General features: G+C 32.2%; 1 protein-coding gene across 1 annotated transcript; it reads left to right on the top strand.

Moving 5' to 3' along the window:
- Positions 1-58: 58 nt before the first annotated feature.
- Positions 59-24,099, top strand: LOC149206395 (cysteine-rich receptor-like protein kinase 2). The gene is made up of 6 exons (XM_089393707.1): positions 59-175; positions 22,374-22,507; positions 22,608-22,818; positions 22,932-23,166; positions 23,247-23,397; positions 23,489-24,099. Exons 1-6 carry the CDS (start codon positions 79-81, stop codon positions 23,843-23,845), a joined length of 1,185 nt encoding a protein of 394 aa, XP_089249833.1. The 5' UTR covers positions 59-78; the 3' UTR covers positions 23,846-24,099.

Raw genomic sequence — 24,099 nt, 5'->3', positions numbered from 1 at the left:
CTCAAGGGAATTTGCAATGCAATTCAGTAATGCAGCAGATTGTTGTTTGGTGCAGGGAAAAGGCAATTGGGATCGGTCATGGCTGGTGTCGTTGTTGCGATGGTGCTAGTGTTAGTGTTCGTTGTAGCTTGGAAACGAAAGGTTATTCGGCGTTGGTACAAGAAACAACCTCCAGGTGAGTTGAGCTTCTCTCTTGCTCGCTTCCATAAGCTCGCACTTTTGGCTAATTGACTTTCTTAAAAAACAGTTTTCGGAGAATTAATCTAGATTTGCAGTAATTTTGTTATTAATTATTAAGGATACAGCGTATCAAAATATTTTTAAATTGTATAACCTAAGTAAAAGTTTGCATTTTTAACTCAGATATTGTGATTTTGAGGGAAAAAAACTAAGTTACTGCGATCTGAAATTATGAGAAGTTTGCATTTTTAACTAAGATATTGTTCTTATGAGTAAAAAATCTAGTGATTTGAAATATTATATATATATAAAGAGAGAGAATGGGTTAATTTAATTTATAGTGATAAGTAATTTTGGTTATTTCTATGATATGTTTTTAGTTTAAAACTATTTAAGAATGGGTATATATAAACAAAGTTTAGGAAATTAGTTTAAATGGTTGTTTTCAGTTTTATTAAAGTATTGATTAGTTTTGTGTTAATAAATGTTTGGTTTAAATCTTTTTCAATGAAGTACAATAGTCTACAAATTTACTAGGGATGTCATCCATGAATATGAGGAAATATCTTTTAGATTTATCATCAAGATTTGGTTTGGAAAAAAAGAAGAACGAGGGAGATTCTCACTCATGTTTCTAGGCATTTCCATAGTATTATGTTAATATATGTTTAGGGAGTTGTCTTTAGTGAGACTTTTTAGAAACTTTTCCGATGGGTTTTTCTGGTCTAATTTCTCTAATGGATAACCCCTGCACAATTGAAGTGCCCTAGGGGTTTTTCAAGGTGTTGAATCCATATATAGAGTCAAAAAACTAAGTTAAATAACACAAATCAAGATTTCACCTCAACATTTTCCATCAGATTCCTACATGGAAAAGTTCAAAAAATCACATTAAAGACAACTTCTATATTTAGTTCAAATGTCATGAAAAAATACAATAATTTACACTAACAAATTTAGTGCAAGTATCATATATTCCCACATTCATAAATATATAAAGAAACCCAATAGATAATTTCTCATATTCATAAATGCTATCTTTAATAAATATATTGACATATATAAAAAAAAATTGAACAAAACATTTATCAATATAAAACTAATTAAATATGCAATAACATTCACAAAAATTAATTAACTTTTTGAAATTATATATAACAATAAAATTAACTTAAAAAGAGTTCCAAACAAATGCACTTTCTAGTTCCTCCTCGTAATTCAACCAAGTAAGATAATAGTTCCAAACAAATGGAAAGTCAAGTAAGATAATAGTTTCAAACAAATGTACTTTCCAGTTCCTCCTCATAATTCAACAAATTAAGATACTGATGATGATGATGGTTAACGTCCACTGAGACCAAACTTTGGTCTATGGAACATAAAGAAACAAATTATTTAGTTTAATTTAAGATTTTATTCTTATGCTCAAAAAGCTTGGAGAGAAGCTTCTGAAGCTCACTGTGATTTTGACAACCTAAAAGGCTAGGAAGGTCAATATTGCAACAAAGATTTTGAAATTGAAATCTATTGTGGTTGTACACTGGGCACTCTAAGAGGAAGTGATTTTCATCCCCGATGTTCATATTCTCACAGAGATGGCAAAACCTTTCCATACATGGTATTTTAGGAACTGCCCAACGACCTATTTCACTATGGAGCTCATGAAAGTTCGTTCTAATCTTGGCTCTATTAATTTTCTTCTTTGAGCTAGTTAAAATAGAGAAATACTTTTGACCTTCTAGGGTGGGGTTGATGACCTCCTTATAATATCTTAATTTTCTTTTAGTTGCTAAATCTTTCTCACACCACATTTTTTCTTTGAACTTAGAAGTAACAATATTTTTAATGTTATTAATTTTTTGCAATACAACATTCTCGTCGATCTCCCAATGGTTTAACCAGGCCCTGGTGTCTTTATACCAACCTCGTTTGAGCCTTAGGTGGTTTTGGCTGGAATTTAAAGCTAGCTTAGGCAGTCTACGGTCTCTTATGTTATTGAGTTTGTGCTTGTACAACAGAAGCCTAGTCATAGCTAGGCTCTCGATAGGGGAAAGACCCACTTCTATAAGGAGAATAGGATAGGGTGTGTTGCTTTTAATTTTGAGGTTATATGTTATAAAACACTTCTGGATTTGCTCAATCTTTCTCCAGGATTCTCTAGAGATGCTACAACCCCAAACCTCACATCCATATAAGATAACCAAAGTGACTAAAGTTTCAAAGAAGAACTTCTTTCTATCCCATATTATGAGGTTTTCTGTTTTACAATTATTTTCAAGACCAAAATAAGCTTTCCATCCCCCATTAATCCTTTTCTCAATGCTAGAGTTCCAGTTGAGCTTGTGATGAACATCAATTCCTAGGTACTTGTAGGAAGATACTTCCTCCAGGTTACTATTGTCATACATAAAATTAGCATAAGTGTCCTTCTTGGATTTGATAGTTATAACTTTTGTTTTGTCAGTGTTAACAATCATACCCATGGTAGAGCAGAAATCCTTAAGAAGTATAAGTTGCTTATCAAGATCAGATGGGCACCTTGCGAGAAGAACAATATTGTCAGTGTAGAGAAGAAAGATGATGACTATCCTAGCTAAGATTGTGCCAACACATCTTGCTTCTTGTAAACAACCTTCTAGCTTGTCGATGTAAATACCAAATAGGGTAGGGGAGAGGGGGCAACCTTGTTTAACTCCGATATTACACTCAATATCTTATGACCATCCCTCATTGCTCTTTAACTTGGCAATTGCATTCTCATATGACCTTATAGCAACAGCTCTCAACTCAAAAGGAACCTTTAGCTCTTCTAATCTATTCCAAAGGTTGTTTCTAGGAACCATATCGAAAGCCTTTCTAAAGTGCACAAAGCAACAAAAGAGATTGGATTTATCATTGTGGCATTCCTCCACAATGATCCTAAGCATAACGAGGTGGTCTGTTATTGAGTGTTGCTTTCTAAAACCCGCTTGGCCTTTAGCCCGCTTACCTTCACTTTCAAGCCATATGCTCAACTTCCTTTCCAAAATAATACCATATAATTTGGCTAGGAGAAGACTGATCATAATTGTCCGATAATTAGAGGGGTTATTTATATCCCCACTTTTAAAACTAAGGATAATAAGGCTTTGAGTCCATGATCTAAAAAACCTTTACTTAACTACTTGATTAATGTGAATTGTTACTATATTCTATGTAACAATTTTGGTAAAACATTTTTTTAATTTGGAGACTTTTAACTTTTTAATATCATAATAAAATCTCCTTTAATTTGAAAATAATTAAATTCATCCATACTACATGAAGTTTTATATTTCTCAAAACGGTGCAATTTTGCGCAACGGCGCATTTCTTTTGAATATGACTTTAAATCATAATTAGGTTCGCGCATTGATTTTGAATATGACTTTAAATTATAATTAGGTTCTAGTATCTAAATTTTATATACGAGGTTTAAGTTTAAGTGTTTTTGGACATCACATTTTTTATATAGGATGTTTAGCGGATATTAATTAGTGATGAAAATTGTCTTTTGGTTATGGAAGATAATTTTAAATTATTTTTTATTATTTAAAAGTTTGTTTTTTTAAATACAAAGAAATTAATTAATAATTTAAGATTTAAGATTTATAGATATCTTAAAAAAATGGAATTTATTTTTTTAAATTATTGGAAATTTCATTTTTTACAAATTAATAATAATTATTTTAAACAATTAAATTTTTTGTTGAGTTTAACGAGAAATATTTTTGTCAACGCGTTTCGAATCAACAAGTGTGGTTCATCGTCAGGACAAGTTGAAGAAGCAGATCATGGCTACAGGTTAAATAGGGAGAGCAGGTCTTTTAACAACTATATTTGACTGGCTACAGGTTAAATAGGGAGAGCAGGTTAAATAGGGAGAGCAGGTCTTTTAACAGCTATATTTCACTGGCTACAGGTTAAATAGGGAGAGGAGGTCTTTTAACAGCTATATTTGACTAGAAAACAACTATATTGGACTGGGCAATTTGACAAAGAAACGACTAAGATTGGACCAAGAGAGAGGAGAAGTTATTAAAGTTATTGTTATATTCATTACCAACATTTGAATAAAAGTAAAGTTTGTATTAAAAATTAAGAAAATTAATAAAATAGTTGTGACCATTATAGTTAAATAAATAAAAGGTTAGTAAAATAACATGGAAGTTGGTTATATATATATATATATATATATATATATATATATATATATATATATATATATATATAGTTTACCACGAAAAATGTAATTACTTAAAAAAACATTAATCATTAATAATCTTAAAAATAGCTAATATGGAATATTAATTAAATGAATATGTATCTTATGAAATCAAAAACATGTCATCGAATTTAATATAAATATATAAATAAATAGTTAATAAATTATTATGCAAGATAGTTTCTTTTATTATTAATATCAAAAAGAGAAATTGAAAGAAAAACTCACAAGACCCTAACCTATTAATAGACCTATAAAAACAAAATTTTATATATATATATATATACAAACCTAAAATCATAATATGGAATGATATATAAATATATACTTTCCAAATTACATATATATATATATATATATATAACTTTTTAAAATTTATTTTTGTTATTTTGTAATATAATTTTTTTTGGAGGTCTGGAGTATGCCTTAAAATTGTTTTTTCTTGGGTAACAGCTAGTCTTCTTTGAATTTAATGTGATAAGTTAATAGCACAAGACCTATAGGTATCTGTCGGGAGTGGAAGCCTACTTGTGACTTGGTATCTGGCGGGAGTGGAAGCCTACCAGTGACAGACCACCAGCTAGTAATTCTAGGTGGCCTGGTTTTCCTTGAATAACATTGATGAGTCAACTTGCATTCCAAGATTATAGCCAGCGATGATTATGTCCATTACTAATTTGACAACTAAATTTTCGTAGATTTTCTCACTATAAAAAATTATTATTTTTCTCTCTTTAACTATTGTGAAGTCTCACACTCACTATTATCTTTTATAATGCCCCTTAATTGAATAGGGTTAATTTTATTAAGATATTTTATATAAACAAAGTTTAAGAAATTAGTTTAAATGGTTGTTGTTAGTTTTACTAAGCATTTGATTAGTTTTGTGTTACTAAATGTTTGGTTTTAATCTTTTCAATGAAGTACAATAGTGTACAAGTTTACTAGTGATGTCATCCATGAATATGAGGAAACATCCCTTAGATTTCTCATCAATGTTTGGTTTGGAAAAAAAGTAAAAAATGTCCAAGAGAAATCTAAGGAATACTTCTTCATATTCATGGATGTGTTCCCCAGTAAATCTATTGACGTAAACTAATGCACATAACCCAAGAGGATTCCTAACAATATAAAACTAGCCAAATATCCTATAACATTAGTGACCACTAGTTGAGTTGACCCTTTGCACTCTATATATATAGAGAGAGAAAGAGAAAGAAAACAGGGGGAGATTATCATTAATGTTTCTAGGCATTTCCCTAGTATTATGTTAATATATGTTTAGTGAATTTTCTTTAGTGAAACTTTTTGGAAGATTTTTCGATGAGTTTTTACCCCAAAAAATCTAAAAAATCACACAAAAACAATTCTTATATTTAATTAAATATCGTACACAAGTATAATAATCTATACTAAAAAATTTAAAACAAGTATCCTATATTCCCACGTTCATAAATACATTGAAAACCCCAATAAATAATTTTTCATATTCATAAATGCTATACTCAATAAACATATCGACATATATTAAAAATTTGAATAAAAAATTTATCAATATAAAACTAATTAAGTATACACTAACATTCACTCACAATAAAATTAGCTTAACAATAATTCCAAACAAATGTACTTTCCAGTCCCTCCACATAATTCAACAAATTAGAATACTATATTCTATATAACAGTTTTGGTAAAACATTTCCTTAATTTAAGCAAGTTATAACTTTTAACTTTGCAATATCATAATAAAATCTTCTTAATTTGAAAATAATAAAATTCATCCATACTCCTTGAAGTTTTATATTTATCAAAACGGTGCAATTTTATATAACAGTTTTGGTAAAACATTTCCTTAATTTAAGCAAGTTATAACTTTTAACTTTGCAATATCATAATAAAATCTTCTTAATTTGAAAATAATAAAATTCATCCATACTCCTTGAAGTTTTATATTTATCAAAACGGTGCAATTTTGCGCAACGGAGCATTTATTTTAAATATGAGTTTAAATTATAATTTGGTTCTAGAATCTAAATTTTATATATGAGGTTTAAGTTTAGGTGTTTTTGGATATTACAATATTTTTTTATATGAGATGTTTAGTGTATATTAATAAGTGATTAAAATTGTCTCTCGGTTATGGAACATAATCTTAAATTATTTTTGATTATTTAAAAGTTTGTTTTTTTTAAATACAAAGAAATCAATTAATAATTGAAGATTTATAGATGTCTTAAAAGAGTGAAACTTTATCTTTTACTAATTAATAATAAATTATTTCAAACAATTAAGTTTTTATTTAAATGTTCTAATGCCATAAGATATTTAGATGTTAAAATTATATTAATAAAAATAAAGTTTAATAAATTTATTTTTGTTATTTTGTAATATTCGTTTTTGGGATCGAGCATATCTTTAAGTTGTTTTTGCTTGTTTTAGAGCTAGTCTTTTCGAAAAGACATAGAGGCATCTCCCATGAGTGGAAACTTACTTATGACAGATTATCAGTTAGTAAATTCTAAATAGAGTGGTTTTCCTTGAATAATATTGATAAGTCAACTTGCATTCTAAAATTATAACCAATAATAATTATTTCTATTACTAATTTGAAAATTAAACTTTTATAAATTTTCCCACTCTATAAAAAAAATTATTATTATTTCTCTCTTTAACTATCGTGAAATCTCACCCTCAGTGTTATCTTTCATAAATTAAATAGAAAGATTTATAACACCCCTTAATTGAATAGCGTTAATTTTTTAAAGATATTTTATAGGGTGAAGTTTTGTTCTTCACCGTGTTGTTGCAAGGTTTGGAAATTCAAATATTTTTATATACTAACATTTAGGTTTGGATATCCCATTTTTTTCTATTATACTAACTTTTTTTTTCATAATTTTATTTAATTCTGGTTTCTCATTTAATATGGTTTTTTTTAATCGAAGAAATTTTTGGTTATTTATCTTAATCATACACAACATTAGAAAATAGAGAATTCATTGAATTTTTTTTTGGTTATTTATCTTAATCATAAACAACATTAGAAAATAGAGAATTCATTGAAAAAAACATTTGCATGGAAGAATGAATATTATATGAGTAACCAGGGAAGCCTCATGGGAAACTACTATGCTTAAAATAAGACTTTTTTAATATTTTCATCTTAGAACGTTAGAAAATAGAGAGTTCATTGAAAAAAAAACATTTGCATAGAAGAATGAATATTTCGTGAGTAACATTATTCGATTGAATTTGTTTTAGAATGGGATATATTGATATCACTGCAACTGGTAAAGGTACATAGAAGAAAAGAATTTTATTTATGAAGAAAAAATCTTAAAGTCCTTATGTCCAAGCTTATTAATGGACACGGATGCTTAGCTTAGTAGCTTCTCAGGAGGTTTGATGGGGTGGGGTTAGAATCAATAAGTATTGTTTTCAAAGGAATTTATAATTATAAATAAGTTAGAAATATATTTTATTTAAAATGTTATCGATATAATTTTTTTAAAATGTTATTAGGATTTCAAAACTTTTTCAATCGGATAGTTTGAGGAAAGTAAAATATAAATTACTCATAATTAAAATAAATCTTTATTATAAGTAGAATGACATTTTTGTTCTAAGTTTTTGATGATTTTTCTATTTAATTTTTTATTCTATTTTGATGGTAGATACTTTATTTATAAAATAAAACAATGTCTTGTCATTAAATTATTCTATGTTTAAACCAGTAAAATTAAGAACAAAGTTGTTACTACTTTTTTATTAATCTAATAAGTATATGTAATCTAAAGCTATAATATTTTTTCAGTTTCAAAGAAAATACACCAGATTTAATAAACATCCACATTTTCACAAACAATTTCTTTGAAAAAAAATTATATAGTCATGGCAAATGTAGAAAAAGTAGATTTCTGTATGATATGATTCTGAGAATTAAACCCACTCAAATTTGTTAAATCCAATTCTAGCTTTGTACATCATCTTTATATATTTAATTGTTTTTTTAGTTTCAATGGAATGTTATTCAAATTATGTAATATTCTTCAATAATCGATATTGCTGAGGTAGTTTCTTTCCGCATATGATTTATATCCTTAATCTTTCCAATGAAATTTAAACTTGAAATCCAACGAAGAGTAAACTCTACTAAAACCAACCTTCAACTCATAAATAAAATACGTTTAATATATTATATAAAAAACATTTTAAAAAATAACAATCTCATAAATTATGTACATTTAATATTATATATAAAAGGTTAAAAAAATATATAGTACTTAATCTTCCCTAAATTATAATTATAATTATATATATATATACGTTTAATATATTATATAAAAAACATTTTAAAAAATAACAATCTCATAAATTATGTACATTTAATATTATATATAAAAGGTTAAAAAAATATATAGTACTTAATCTTCCCTAAATTATAATTATAATTATAATTATATATATATATATATATATAATTTTTTAAAAGAAAACTTAAAAATATATAAATGTATATTATTTCTCTTGGTTTAGTTTTAATATTTAATTATCAATTTATTAATTTATATATAATATTTATTAATAAATTTTTATATTAATGAAATAATATATTTAATTAAATTAATAAAAAATTATTAAAAGAAGCTTTAAATAAATATTTTTTTAAATATTAAAATTTTAGTGATTTTATATATATATATTAAATATGTTTTTTTGCTATAAGCTCATATTTCTCTAATATAAGGAAGTAGATTAATAGCCCAAAAGTTAAGAGGCATTTCGTAATATTGAAAGTCTACCACTTAAAGACCACCACTAGTGGGGTAATTCTAGGTGGCATGGTTTACCTTTGAATAACAATGATGACATTTAAGGATAATAGCTATCCATCACTATCCCCACTGAAGGTTTGACAATGGACCCCCATTATGATAAGTTTTCCACTATGCTATATATATATATAAATAACAAATACTTAATTATAAAATAGATACTAATATATAAAGTAAAAGAAAAGGCACAATACATACTCCTCTTTAGTGCATGTTCCATAGACAGACTCTCCTAATTATTGGTTGTTCCAGGTCCTGGATATCCTGCTTAAATTTTATATTTTGTTGAGATGACTGAAGCTACTTTTAAGTTTCAGCTTAAGTACGATGTCGGCTCGACTCGCTTTTCCATGTTGGTATGTACCTTGGCCAAGAGTTAGTTCCTCTCAAAAATTTTATTTATTGTTGGTACCTGACAAAACTTTAATTTCAAGACCGAAATAATATCAATCTCGAATAATCGAAACCTGATCATATAGCGTCTTCCTAGCCTCTAGTGGCATCGTTGATTGTATGGTTATATTGGAACTCGGGACAGAAGATGGGAGTGTGAGGTGTAAATCTCCCTTGAATGATAATCCAACTGTTAGGTAATAGGTAGGTCTGTGCCTCAGAGAAATATCCAAAGCTCTTAGAAGGTAGTCACATGGGAAACTTTTTCAACTCCCATAATTGAGATGTGACTTCTTTTCCTTCCTACTTGTAGTTATTGATGTCATTGGAAGATGGGCCCTCCATAAAGCCTTTTCTTTTTCCATCCCAATTTCCATGTCCAATAATTCAAAGGAAAGGAGACCAAAGGTTGTTTAATTGACACTATATTGTTTTTTGGGTGTAAGACTCTACAATTCTAATCAGTTTCTTTTCTTTCAAAGTTTGAGTCCAAACAAACCCTAAAATTTTCTACATCGTCTTATAACTATCAAATGCCTTTTCAATCTCAATATAGCGATGCATTGTCACCACTATGATAAGTGGTCAAATTTGAAGGGTTGGTTTTAATTTCAATTAGAAGGGCATATATTCCTATAACCCTTCCATAACGAAAAGCTTTAAAAATACATAAATTTCAATTGACAATATATTATCTCCACAATTCATTTTCAATCAAATTTATTTCTATTAAATAACTAAAATTCCTAAAACTCGATGGCAAGTAGAAAATACCACATTATGACAACAAATAGTTAATAGTCAAATCTAAACATGCACATTTATATAATATCAAGCTTTATAAATTGTATTAATTATTTTCAAAATGAAATAGTACATTTTGTCCACAAAACAAAGGTGTACTTGAGTGTTTTTTCCTATCATGTTCCATGTATCTCAAATTATACATATTTAATAACTCAAACTATACAAAAATCTATGTATTTAATATCCAAATAGCAGAAACTGAATACTTCCATCATCAAACTTTTCCATTTTTCAATTTTTTATTTTTTCATTAATATTTTATCTCTAACCAGTGGAAATAGAAGGCTCCCATTTATCATAATCTCGCATTTCTCTATTAATAAAATGACAATTTGTAGTAGCCATGTGGATCTATAATTCAGAGTAACATGAAAAGATCTATAGAAAACATAGGAATATAAGAGAACCTAGTGAGATTGTAAATGGAATTGAACCAATATTTGTTAGGTAGATGGAAAGTGAAATAAAAACCAATGCTAATAGGGTACTTCTTTGTAATTATGGTTATGGAGTGTTAGGTCGTCCAACAAGGTTTCAATATGTATGTTGTAGGCCCCACCTGGATGACATGAGTCTTAAAGAGAAATTAGAGTGTTCCGATTTTGATTTTCTTTTGAGATGGATAATGATCCATCACTAAGGCTGAGGTCTATTATGTCAATCCATCTATAATGGTTCCATATTACATGTGGTCTACCCCAACGTATGGAATAGGTTTCAATGGAAAGATATTTGTTGCAAGTAATTCATTGATTATGATTTCACTGGTGAAGTCGACAGAGTGAAAGCAGAGTGAATTGTTGACCAAAGTTCCATTAGCAGCATTGTCTATCGTACTAGGATGACATGAGTTTTGAAGGGATGAGACTGAGTGCCAGTCCCAAGATGTAGTTTCTTAAGGTTTATTTTAACCAAATAAAATGAAATATATATAAATGAATAAATGAGGTGAGAGCTTAGAGTCAAAGAACCAACCGTGATCTAAAATTCTCATTGCAACTAAACTTGTAGCTGAAATTGGTTGATATTGCCCTAAATCTGTAATTTCTACATAATGTACTCGGGCTCACCGTCAAATTCGAAAATGAACCTCAATTCAAGCTCCGCTTGGACATTCAAGTGAAGTTGAGGACCCACTTTCAGTATCTAGCTAAGTTTTTCCCAATAGACACCTACCCGTTGTGGAACATGATCAGCCTCCCATGGGCTCCCTCCAAATCCTTAGAAACCGAGAATTTACCCAACACCTTTCCCAAGTTCATACCATAGTTTGACCCTTGGTGCCCCGTGTAAATAGTAATCTCTAGTTGCGGATTCGAAACTCCAAGGTAAGAATTCTTAGAAAGCTTCACTAGCTTGAAATTCTCTAGATGAAAGCTTGCCATCAAGTTCTGAACATAAAGGGCAGGAGCACTAAAAAATGAGAGGAATTGTCACTATCTGAACTAAGAATTCACTGAATTCAATCTCACAAAAATGGAAATCTTGAAGAATGAATGCCTATTCTATTCGGTTTGGAGGCCACAGGGATTCTTAGAACCAATTTCCTGCTAAAACCTTCATGAATGAGCATGGATCCATTTGTACCAAAAAATAATAATCTCACAGTGTCATCAAATTGAATCATGTTGAAAAATCATGGTCTCGAGGCTTTGCAAATTTGGCTCTTGTAGAGATCTATGATTATTTTTCCCCACATATATACACACTGAAACAACTTTCTAGGTTGACGTTTCTGAGTGACTAGATATTTTGTTGTCACATAAGTTGGAGGAAAATGATTATCTCATCAGTAAATCTATACGCCAACATTGCCAAATGTAAATGCAAACTATACAAATTGTGCACATCGGGCCATCACCTCATCACCTCACACATTAATATATTGCCATCCTCCCTCCCCCTCCCATTAAATATCATCTATCACACACTGACTGTTCGAGCCATATTTTGTCCCTCATCTCTCTACCAAAGCATGTCCTATTGCCATTGGTTCATTCAATTAAATCCCTTCGCCAATCACCATAACATTATGTCACATGTTGCATAAAGAATATGGTGAAACTTTGGTATTTACGTAAAGAAGTACTCTAGATTTTGTACGTCTCTAAAATGATTTTAGAAATGAGAACAAGGAAACCAGGGGATATCCAACAATTTATCTGACATCCCTTCACCGAGCATTTATATATATATATATATATATCTATATATATATATATATATATATATATATATGAAACAAGAATAGACAAAAATTAACAATTTTTTACACCTAATTTTTGCTTCAAACTTCTATGACGCGCTTGACCCCTCTTGAAGGGTTGTGATGTGAAATTTTGAACCTTGACTGTGATGTCTAGATGGAGTTTCAAAGGTGTGTTAGACCATAACATTTTTGTATCTATCAGTAGTGTTGGTTATCATCACATTTGTTTAATAAATGCATTAATGTGAGATTGTTGTTGAAAATAACAACAAGAAATGTTAAAAATAACACCTAGAAATTCTAATTTAATTTTCCCTTCAATTAAATTGGGAATTAAATTGTAATTATATTCTCATAGAAACTTGTAATAGTTAACTAAGTTAATTTGAATTAGTTGGCTTAGTAAACTCGAGTTGGAATTCTATCTAGATTCATGTAGAGTGATCCCTGAATTTAGGGGCCCAAGTTAAGTTCTTTTGAGTTGTAATTAGATAACTCAGTCTAACCGAGTTATAGTCAGTTAAACTAGTTCTAACTATTGGAGGAACTAGTAGAGGTCTAGTAGTGGAGCAGTGCATCAGTGCATCCCCTATACCACACCAGGTAACTAAAGATTCACTCATAAATAACTCATGCATGTCAGTTTAGAGGAAGACCTAGTTGAGATTAGAGTTAAGGGACAATGTACTATCAATTGTATGATTTCTCGAGTTGTACAGATGGTGCATGCAATCATTTGAGGACCTTTGGTTGGATTGCGCTGTTATGGATGAGGAATTTCCACATTAAATAGAGGTTAATTCCTCTAGTAATTGCACAAGGAAGTAGGGGCTCCACAAGTTGTAGATTTGGCTAAGTGTTGGCTTGATCTGGTTTGTGAAGCAGAGAGTTAGATTATACTTGTGCAAGAATTATTCAGGAGGAACAAGCATTGTATTTTCTTCTTAGGTCTTCTGGTTATGCAATTCAGATAGTCGGGGTTTTGACGCAGTTTCTTTCCCCAAAAAAATATTGTGTTATGTGCCATTGATATTCTTCCTTTTTCTTCTTATTGTTTTCATCGATCAATTTTGGCTTTTGCTTAAGAGTAGAGTAGATTATTTTCTTGTGTTTTAGTATATCACATGAGCTTTTGAACCTACAAGTAAAATATACATGGTATCAGAGATGAAGACAGTATAAAAGAAGAGAATTTGAGTTTGTTGTGTAGGTGAAAATCGAATTTGCAAGTTCATACTTCAAAGAAACAATAGGTCATTCTACAATTTGCGACTTGATTATGCGCCGGAGGGAAGCTCAAATTACATAGCTTGGAAGGACATGAGGGAGGTAGTGTTGGAAGACAATCGCCTCAAGGAATTCATAGATCATGACATTCCTAAGCCTCCATCATCGGATGCTAAAGATCTGGATGAATGGAGAAAGTGTGTGCAAAAACGAGAAGGATTATCCTGGAAGGAGTTCGAGACCACATTGTCTCAAGTCTACATGGAAAGGATACTCCATACTCAATGTGGAAGGCATTGAAGGATAAAGTCAGAAAGATCAATATGGAGAAGGGAGACTCATTTCTAAATTACTTGACCAAGTTCACCCATTGTTGGGATGACCTTAGAAGTGTCGGGATTGCTGTTGCCAAAGATAATATGGTGAGCCTAGCTCTTCTAGGACTTCCCAAAAGTTGGAACAGTTATCAAGACTTTGTCAATGGGAGGGAGAAGCTACCAAATTGGGAATGGTTGTGGTCGGATTTGGTACAAGAAGAGTTTCAACGAAACACCAGAGATGGGACCTATTCTAAATAAGTGGAAGAGGAATTTTCATTAGTTAGCAAAGGAAAGAAAGACAAGGGAAATAAGTCCCATGGCAAGGAGGGCGACAAGAAGAAGGAATTGGTGAAATTCAAGTGTTTTCACTGTCATAAGTATGGGCAAAATGCCATGAGTTTCACACAGAAGAAAGCAAGCAAGAAGGAGCCTGCAGTTGCAGCAGCAGGTGAAGCTCTAGCTTCACAAATCGAACTTGATTTCATTCTCATTACATGCATGTCCAACACTCTAATGGGAAGCATGTGGTATCTCGACAATGTTGCCTCGTTCCATATGACAGGGAATAGAGATCTCTTCAATGACTTCGAGGAGAAAGACCTCAAGCATAACATAGAGTTTGGAGATGGCATGAGGTATAACGCTACTAGTATTGGTACAGTTACCTTTCAGAGGGAGTTTGGCTCCCCTATCAGAATAAAAAATGTGATGTATGTTCTAGGACTAAAGAAGAATCTTGTTTCTGTCATGGTATTGGAAGATTGTGGTTATGATGTGATTTTTAGTAAGGAAAAGGTTTTCTTTAGACACATTGCCATAGAACAGGTGAAACAAAATGGTGCACAAGTCAAGAACCTATATGCTCTTGAGGTATAAGATGCATGCAAAGCCTTGAGGAGCAAGACAAAGGTTAGAGACTTGGTGGTTGAGAGGGAGAGTGGATTACCTCTCAACATTCAGCCCTAGGAGAAGCCTAGAAGCCTCAAAAGTAGCTTCAGGAAGTTGTGGAGTAGTCACAATTGGAGAAGCAGAGAGAAGACCGAGTGGAGACATCCACTCAAGCAGAGACCTTCAGTAGGGGGGAATTTCAAACCAAGTGGGCTGAGGGGAGGGAGCACATACAACCATACCTCCAAGTGAGAGGTGGGGCGATGTGAAGTGATAGTCCCAAGAGGGAAGAAATTTGGGCAGGGTCCATTGAGATGTTTTGTTTCATGGATCATTACCTTGCTACAGAAGCCCATAATATATAGTAGCAGGATGGATTAGTGGCGGTTGATGTAGTCAAATATCAAAGTGATAGAGGCAAAGGCTAGCAGCGGTGAGATACTAGAGAGTGCAAAGCAGAGTTGACAATAGTGCAGATGGCACAGAGGCAGAGTCAGCAGAAGCACAAAGTTTTTAGTCGACAAAGGCAGAGCTAGTAGCAGTCACAAAATTTGGTGATAGATGCATCATATTGATTCAGGTTGGATGCTTTTTGGTTGCAGATGTTGTAGTAGCAATAACAATAGTGACAAGTGTTGCATGCAGAACATTCCAAAGGTACCAGATTGAGATGGAGTTGAATTTCATTCTTGTTGAGAGGGAGTGTTGAAAATAGCAACAAGAAATGTTAAAAATAACATCTAGAAATTCTAATTTAATTTTTTCTTCAATTAATTTGGGAATTAAATTGTAATCCTATTCTCATAGCAACTTGTAATAATTAATTAAGTTACTTTAACTTAGTTGGCTTAATAAATTTGAGTTGGAAGTCTATCTAGAGTCATGAAGGGTGATCCCTAAATTTTAGGGGCCCAGGTTGAGTTCTTTTGAGTTTTAATTAGATAACTCAATCTAACTGATTTATAGTCAGTTAAACTAGTTCTAACTGTTGGAGGATCTAGTAGAGGTCTAGTAGTGGAGAAGTACATCAATGCATCCCCAATACCACACAAACTAACTGAAGACTCACTCATAAATAAATCATGCATGCCAATTCAGAGGAAAACACAATTGATATTAGAGTTTAGGGATGGTGTACTATCAGTTGTATGATTTTCTAAGTTGTACAGATGGTGCATGCAATCAGTTGAGAACCTATGGTTGGATTATGAAATTATGGATGAGGAATTTCCACATTAAATAGAGGCTAATTCCTCTAGGAATTGCACAAGGAAGTAGGGGCTCCACAAGCAACATATTTGGCTAAGTGTTGGCTTGAGTTGCCTTATGAAGCAGAGAATTATATTATACTTGTGCATGAATTGTTTAGGAGGAACAAGCATTGTATTTTCTTCTCATATTTTCTAGTTAATGCAATATAGATAGTCAAGGTTTTGAGAAGTTGATTCCCTAGATAAATATGGTGTTATGTGCCATTTATATTATTCTTCCTTCTACTTATTGTTTTCATCGATCAATTTGGGTTTCTGCTAAAGAGTAGACTAGATTCTTGTCTTGTGTTTTAGTATATCACTTGAGTTGTTGAATCTACAAATAAAAATATACAATTGTTTTATATCTTCACATTTAATATTTCCAACACCAATTAGAATTAAAGTTTTTGCATGACCAGTTTCCCTTCCACCCATCTAAACTAGGCTAAGTTTGCAGGTCCTTCCCTTGCACACAATAGTCTAAGATTGTTTTAAATCATCACATTTAATAGTGCTAGAAACAACCTAGAATTAAAGCTATCTAATGTCTAGATGCTCTTCTGCCCCTATATAGGCTGAGTTTATAGATCCCCTATGGGACCTATATACATTTGAATATCAAATTTTCAACCTTCAAAAATAAAAATAAAAAACAATATAAGATATAAATTAAAAAATGTTGGTGAACTAACTAGCACAACCACATTGGTAGATGTGGATAAATTGCAACAATTTGTGTGAATGTTGCTAAAAATCAATAGCACTAAGGTGGGTAAGGCCTGAATATGAGATCCTTGTACATATACACAAACTCTATTCTCTACAAAATGCAATTATATATATATATATATATATATATATATATATATATATATAATGTTAATCCCAAATTCAATAAATGATATGATGTATGTCGTTAATCTTGAATTATTTTCGATGAGAGTCTTCCGAAGCCGTGCAATCTCTTCCCAATTCTCAAGCATGGATGAAGTGCAAGGAACCATCATTTTAAACATTGTTTATCATTAGAATATTAGAAAACCAAACATAATGTACTTTAACTTAAAACTCATAGGACCTCCTATGTGTATTTGTATTGGAGATATCCTTGCCCAAAGAGAATGTAGTAGCCATCTCGTTTTAATATGTACCTTTGCAAGAGTTGTGGTCATGCTCAGTTCTCTTTTGGAAGGGGGGTTCAGGACAATCTATAAGTGAATGCTTCTCTATGGGAAATATGTGGTTGTAAAGAGAATAATAAATTTCTCTACTGAGTGAAAGATTGATGAAATGGTGAATTTAAACGCTTGGACTAGGAGAGTGGAGTTTTTTTAATATTTTTAATGATATTTTGGAATTCCACATCCATCAATACTATGGATAGATATTGAAACTCCTTAAGTTTCATCCATTGGATTGTGTATATTACTAAGAGGATTCTTACACTATTAAATAAACCATCATAATTTTTTATTTTATAAAAAATTAAAATTGTGGAAGGCCACTTATTGGTGTAATTAGAGTGTCGTATAAACTAAATAGATAATTTAAAATATAAGTACAAATTACAATTGCATGTGTTATTAGTGGTTACAATATAATTTTTAGATTTTCTGTTTTTTCTTTTGAAAAATACATTTTAAAAGTGATAAAATTAGTCATTTATGCATTAAATAAATGATTAGTTTTTCGAATTATCAAATATTTATATGTGTCAAAGCTATTGTAATTCCATAATAAAATTGTTATATTTAAAATAAAACTAAGTGATTTTAACTCCAAAGTAATTATAATAGCCTTCACCATAAACAAGTATAATAAAATCAGTGTAGATCCATCTTAACTCTGGATCTATCTGTAACGTCAACCAACCCCTCAAGTTACCATAAGAGGAATGGGGCGATTAAATGTTTTTTTGTTATAATTCAGCATTAGTAGTTCCATACTTATATATATAAATACACACACACACACATTTTTTATGCTCTTTGAAAACCCAAGGGCCTCCACTCTCTACATTAGCTAGCACCTTTCGAGTGGGTCCCACTAGACATGTGACCCCTCTCATCCACTCCCGACAACTCCCAAGATATGCGCTTGGATACCCGTTGGATTCTCTGCACTAGTCTTACATGGAAAACGAGCCCCTCTTTACCACCTCCTTATTGGCCCAAGGTCTTCCGCAAATGGTCATTGCTGCTAGCTTGGCTCATCCCAACACTTTCCTTTAGGATGCCTCTTTATCCTACTGAATTCATGACGTCAGGATGACCTGGTAATGGGCCTTTCCTCCGCTAATGATAGCTTTGTCGGGCTTGGGTGTATGGCTATGTAGCTGACCTATGTCACCCTGTTATCTTACTTCCTCACACTTACAATTGACTCATGCTTTAACCTTCCAGGGTGGTCTTGTCAGGTTGACTCTACAAGTGGGCTAGTCCCTGACCTATAGCTCTATGGAAAGGCATGGGCCTGGCCACTTTCCATCTTACATCATCCCACTAGGCTTTTCCCAACGTCTTCCTTTATGCCTTCTTTTCATGCTTCCAGTTTATGCGTCTGGGCCTATGTGGCTATGGGCCAACCTTCCAACCAATGGAAACACTTTCGGATGATCATCATTGTGGCGCATCATCTCATTTCCTTTCACCTCACTCTCCTCTGTTTGAGCCCTTGGAAACATTCTAGGGTAACACTTTTGGTCCACATTAACCCTTTTGTGACCAACCGCGAAAAGGGGGAATCAGTCGTGCTAATGGAAAGTCTCCATGGGTAGGGCCTAATCTATGAGAGGATAAGATCACCTAATATTTTCTTATAAGTTTGAGGCTTGACCCCTCTGCACCGCATTTTTTTTCATCCTCATTCTCTTGCATGACTAGAATAAGGGATCTTGACCCTACCTCATGTGACATCTTAGATGGGGATCTTTGAAATCGCCCCAAGAATAATATCTCTTATTGCACTAACTTCCTCGAGCCAACCATGAATTCAAATCAGAGGTTTAGCGGACCTCCTGATCACTATCAAGGCTTCATGTCGATGCCAATGGTTTATTAAGGTGTTCCATGGTGCCACCCCTTTTGAGCTTAGACAAATCCAACTCCAAGGAGTTCCTAGTCCACCTACATATCTCATTCTTGGGCATGGAATCCTATGCATGTCGGTGTAGGTGATCCTGCAGCCCTTACCTACCATGGGCTTATTGTGAGCTCCTATGAGATCTTCACCTCACCTGCCACACGTTGCCAGTACTAGAATCCATGTCATACCTGTAAGAAGCTCCATGGAACTACATAGAACCTTTTGGTGCCTAGTTGGCGATACTAGGACACCAACGAAAGATATCCATTGTATTGAGAATGCAAGGCCAAAGGCCATTGAGGTAAAGTTGATGGGATCAACTAGCCCCAAGGGAAGCAACCCTCAACAAAAATGTAATTCATGATGCTCTAAAAAATAACTTTCAACACAAGAAAGTAAATGGATGTAAGTGAACACTGACCCTATTGAGCAGACGATCTTCAATGTAACTGTTCATATAAATAAAAGGGTCTTCAAGCCCATTGTTTCAAGTTTTAATTCAAGATCTTATGGATTTTGTTTTGGCATGCAACATGGCGTTATGTTCCTCTATTATTCACTTATGTGATGTTTTAGTATATTTTACACATTTTATGCGAAACCAAGTTTAGATCAGCGTTATAACATAACCCTTATTATCATGTGGCTTATGCAACATGATATCTGAGTGTATATATGTGGCACGATATTTTTTATCACGTTGTTTCATTTACATTCTATTGAATCTTGTAGGTTATAACAATAATAACAAATTCTTCACACAAAACCTCTTTCATTCCAAAGGATGTTTGAGAAATTCATATAATAGTAGAAATGGCTCAAAATGCAACACATACATATATTCATACATATTATCATAACCATAAAATCCATCTCCACATAGATAAGTAACACATGCTTATTATATCAACAACACAATTATAGTTCTGAAATCCCAAAACCATTTTAAACAAAAAGGAATCATGATTTATCAATATATAAACAAGTATAATTAGATACTTATCTTTGAGCTTGAACGACACATATTCTAGGACAAGGACTCTCCACCCAACCATAAATAGTTGGAGCCACACTTACTTGTAGTTGTAGCCCCCGGGCTAGATTCCCGAGTCTAAGGGGGATGCTTGCTTAAGGAACAAAAACACCAGTTGCCAACTAAAATAAGGATTCTAGAGGACCTCCTTACTCAATCCCACCAATTGGCTCCCACTTCATTTGTCAACACCATGAGTGTAGAGGTACTCTACCTCACCCTCAAGTGCACACACAGTGATTCACCCCCCTCTTGGGAGTCCATAATCAATTGTAACTATAGTTAAATATCACAAGTCTTCAATCAAGTCTTCCTTTGATGTTGCTTCAGTATGGTCTCTTCCCAAGTTGTTATAGGGCTCCAAAGCCTGTTATCTCAACCCACAGCATCCAGGGGACCGCAGCTATTACAAGGCTCTAGAGATTTCATCGCAACCCATAACCTACAGGGAACCAATCTATTATAGGGTCCTAGAGACCTTTGCCTCAACCCATTGCCTCTGAGGACCCAAGCTATTACAGGGCTCTAGGGGTCCTATCTCAACCCACAACCTCCAAGGACCCCAAGTTTTTATAATTCTCCAAATAATAGCAACTTAACCCACAGTCTCTAGGAAACAAGAGAACCAATCCCCTTATCTTATCTTCTCTTCATCATTGCCTATTGATTTCTCTTGTTGGATGTTCTGATCCCTTGCCTTCTCTATCTATCTCCTCCTTCCCTTGAACAAATGTTTGTTCCTCTATTTTTTCCTTGTTTTACAGGGACTATTCCGTCCTTTCTTACCTTCAATGCACAATCCCTCTGCTGGACTTCTTGTCCTCTTTTCTTGTTGGCATCTCTCAAACGATATGGGCCTACGTACTTTCTCTTGCAACCCATTAAATTTCAAGAACCATTTCATTAAATTCATTCACCAGCCAGTTTTAATGGTTGTCCTACAATTCAGGTTTCCTTCTCTGCATAAGAAACCACAACATCTCAAGAAAGCAATCCTCCTCCCTAGCTCTGGAATCCGTATCCCTTTTACTCTACCTCCTTTTTTTCAAAATTGACATATAGAAAAATATTTACAATGTATTTTGTGAGAGGGCCATGGGTGGAGTTGTCACACTACCAAGAATCGAGAGGGATCAAATCTCTTTTAACTTTAAAATAAGTTTTCATCTCAATATATTTGATCCCTCTCTGTGGTTGGTAGATCTACAGTTAAGATGGATTTAGGATGGTTTAATTTCCCCCTTTAAATAGGCTATATTTCACATGAATACCATGGGGTTCCCATAAACCTAGAGTTCAAAAAACAATAGTAAGTCAAGTGAACCTTAAATACCCAACAAAATTTTTATAATAATAATAACAACATGGAATTATTATTTATATTATTTTAGTTTGAAGTTATTTTTATTTTAACATAGGTTTATTTTTATTTTATTTTAATCGATTCAATTCTTTTACAGGACATTAGATCACAACATCTCTACCATATTGGGTTGGAGAGTTCCTCTTAGTGCAAAAAAAATGATGATCACAATTCTCATGGATGTTATCATGCAATAATAGCAAAATTTTATTATTGTGTTCTAATAAAACATTAATTGTTTACATTTCACTCCTTTACATTTACTTCAAAATAGAACGTCCAAAAATATAATAAACCACAAAAATCAATACTTCAAAATAAAGCATCCAAAATTATAATAAACCACAAAAGAAGTGCAAATATTAAAGGATTTTTTGGGGTTAAAATCATATTTCCTCAATAACATAGTTATGCTATATTTCTAAATCATTAAACCCTTTATGTTTCTAAAATTATTGCCTTCTTTTAAGTTGCAGGTTACTATGAACCATCAATATAATATTTCTAAATGATTAACCCCCTATTTTTTATTTTGCAGGACCATCAAGTGAATTTTCAACAGCTATATCCAAATCAAAACTAAATTATAAATTTCTAATTTTAAAATTTGCCACTAAAAATTTTGATCTCTCAAACAAAATTGGACAAGGAGGATTTGGTACAGTCTATAAGGTAATGCCCACATTCATCTTGTACTATTGCTTTTATTTTTTTAAATATTATGGATAAATTTACATGATCATTGAACAATATAAGTTGGAAATGTTGGCAGGGAGTTCTACCAGATCATACAGAGATCGCTGTGAAGAGACTATCTGTTAATAGAGAACAAAGTGTGAGTGAATTTTTTAATGAAGTGAATCTGATAAGTCATGTTCAACATAAAAATCTTGTCAAACTACTTGGGTGTAGTGTGGATGGCCCAGATAGACTCTTGGTCTATGAATATCTTCTAAATAAGAGCCTTGATAACTTCCTATTTGGTAATCTTTCTTAACTCTATAAATTTATTTTCATTACAATAAATGCACATGTCTAAAACTATTTTACCAAATTATATTTAATTTATTTATGAAAGAACTTTATTTTTTAACAGATCAAAACATGGGAAAGTTGTTGTATTGGCAGAGGAGGTTTGAGATTATATTAGGGATTGCCAGTGGGTTGGCTTATCTTCACCAAGAATCAGATATACGCATCATCCATAGAGACATAAAAGCCAGCAATATTCTACTAGACCAACATTTCAAGCCTAAAATTGCAGATTTTGGGTTGGTTAGATATTTTGCTGAAGATCAAACTCATATTAGCACAACAATTGTTGGAACTAGGTGAGAATAAACTAAATTAATAACCCAAAAGGAAATATTTTATTAAAAAGTGTGGCTAATTCTTATTGTTGTTTTGGTAGAGGTTACATGGCTCCAGAATATCTTGTACATGGCCATTTGACAGAAAAGGTTGACATCTATGCTTTTGGGGTGCTAGTTCTTGAGATTATTAGTGGCAAAAAGAATTCAACCCCTACGAACACCAATGGCATGCCATCTCTCTTAACTGTGGTAATGACCTAAACTCATCATGCATGATCTTGGTTTATTCTCAATAAAATGTTGTGATAATATTCAAATTTATAATATATTTATGATGCAGGTGTGGAACAATTATGTATATGGCACCATTTCAAACATAATAGATCCCAACATCGAAGAAAACTTGATGGAGGAGGTAGTACGTGTTGTTCATATAGCTCTCCTTTGCACACAGGCTTCTGCAACACTACGCCCTTCTATGTCTAAAGTTATCATGTTCCTCACTAGCAAAGACATTAATATTCCAGCAGCTACTCAACCCCCCTTTATAGATGCCATCCATTCAGAGTCAAACACTTTTGCTTCATCAAACGGTCCACGTTCAAATAATTATGGTTCCCTATCAAACATTGGTTCTCCCCCTACCACTATAATGTCATTGAACACAATTTCAACAAGCTCTTTTGGGCCAAGATGATGGGAAAAGGTATTCAAAGTTAGGAAATTAGCTAAATCCACATAGATGTGGGTAGTGATTAACCTTCTTTAATAGGAGGTGTACATTTGATTTTCTTTTTTAAACATCTACTAATATTTTATTAAAATGGAATCAACAAATCTCTTTTGTGAATGCATTGGAATATAATATTTTTGACATGCAATCTATGGATCTAATGTGGCCACAATATTTAACAAATCTTGTATTATTGTCATGAAATTTCCAATTCTCTT

This window comes from Pinus tabuliformis, chromosome 1_2 (assembly GCF_031772625.1).
Source record: "Pinus tabuliformis cultivar Carrire ecotype Pingquan chromosome 1_2, CPIR1, whole genome shotgun sequence".
In the NCBI taxonomy this organism is placed as follows: Eukaryota; Viridiplantae; Streptophyta; class Pinopsida; order Pinales; family Pinaceae; genus Pinus; species Pinus tabuliformis.
This window is presented reverse-complemented; position numbering and strand designations above follow the sequence as displayed.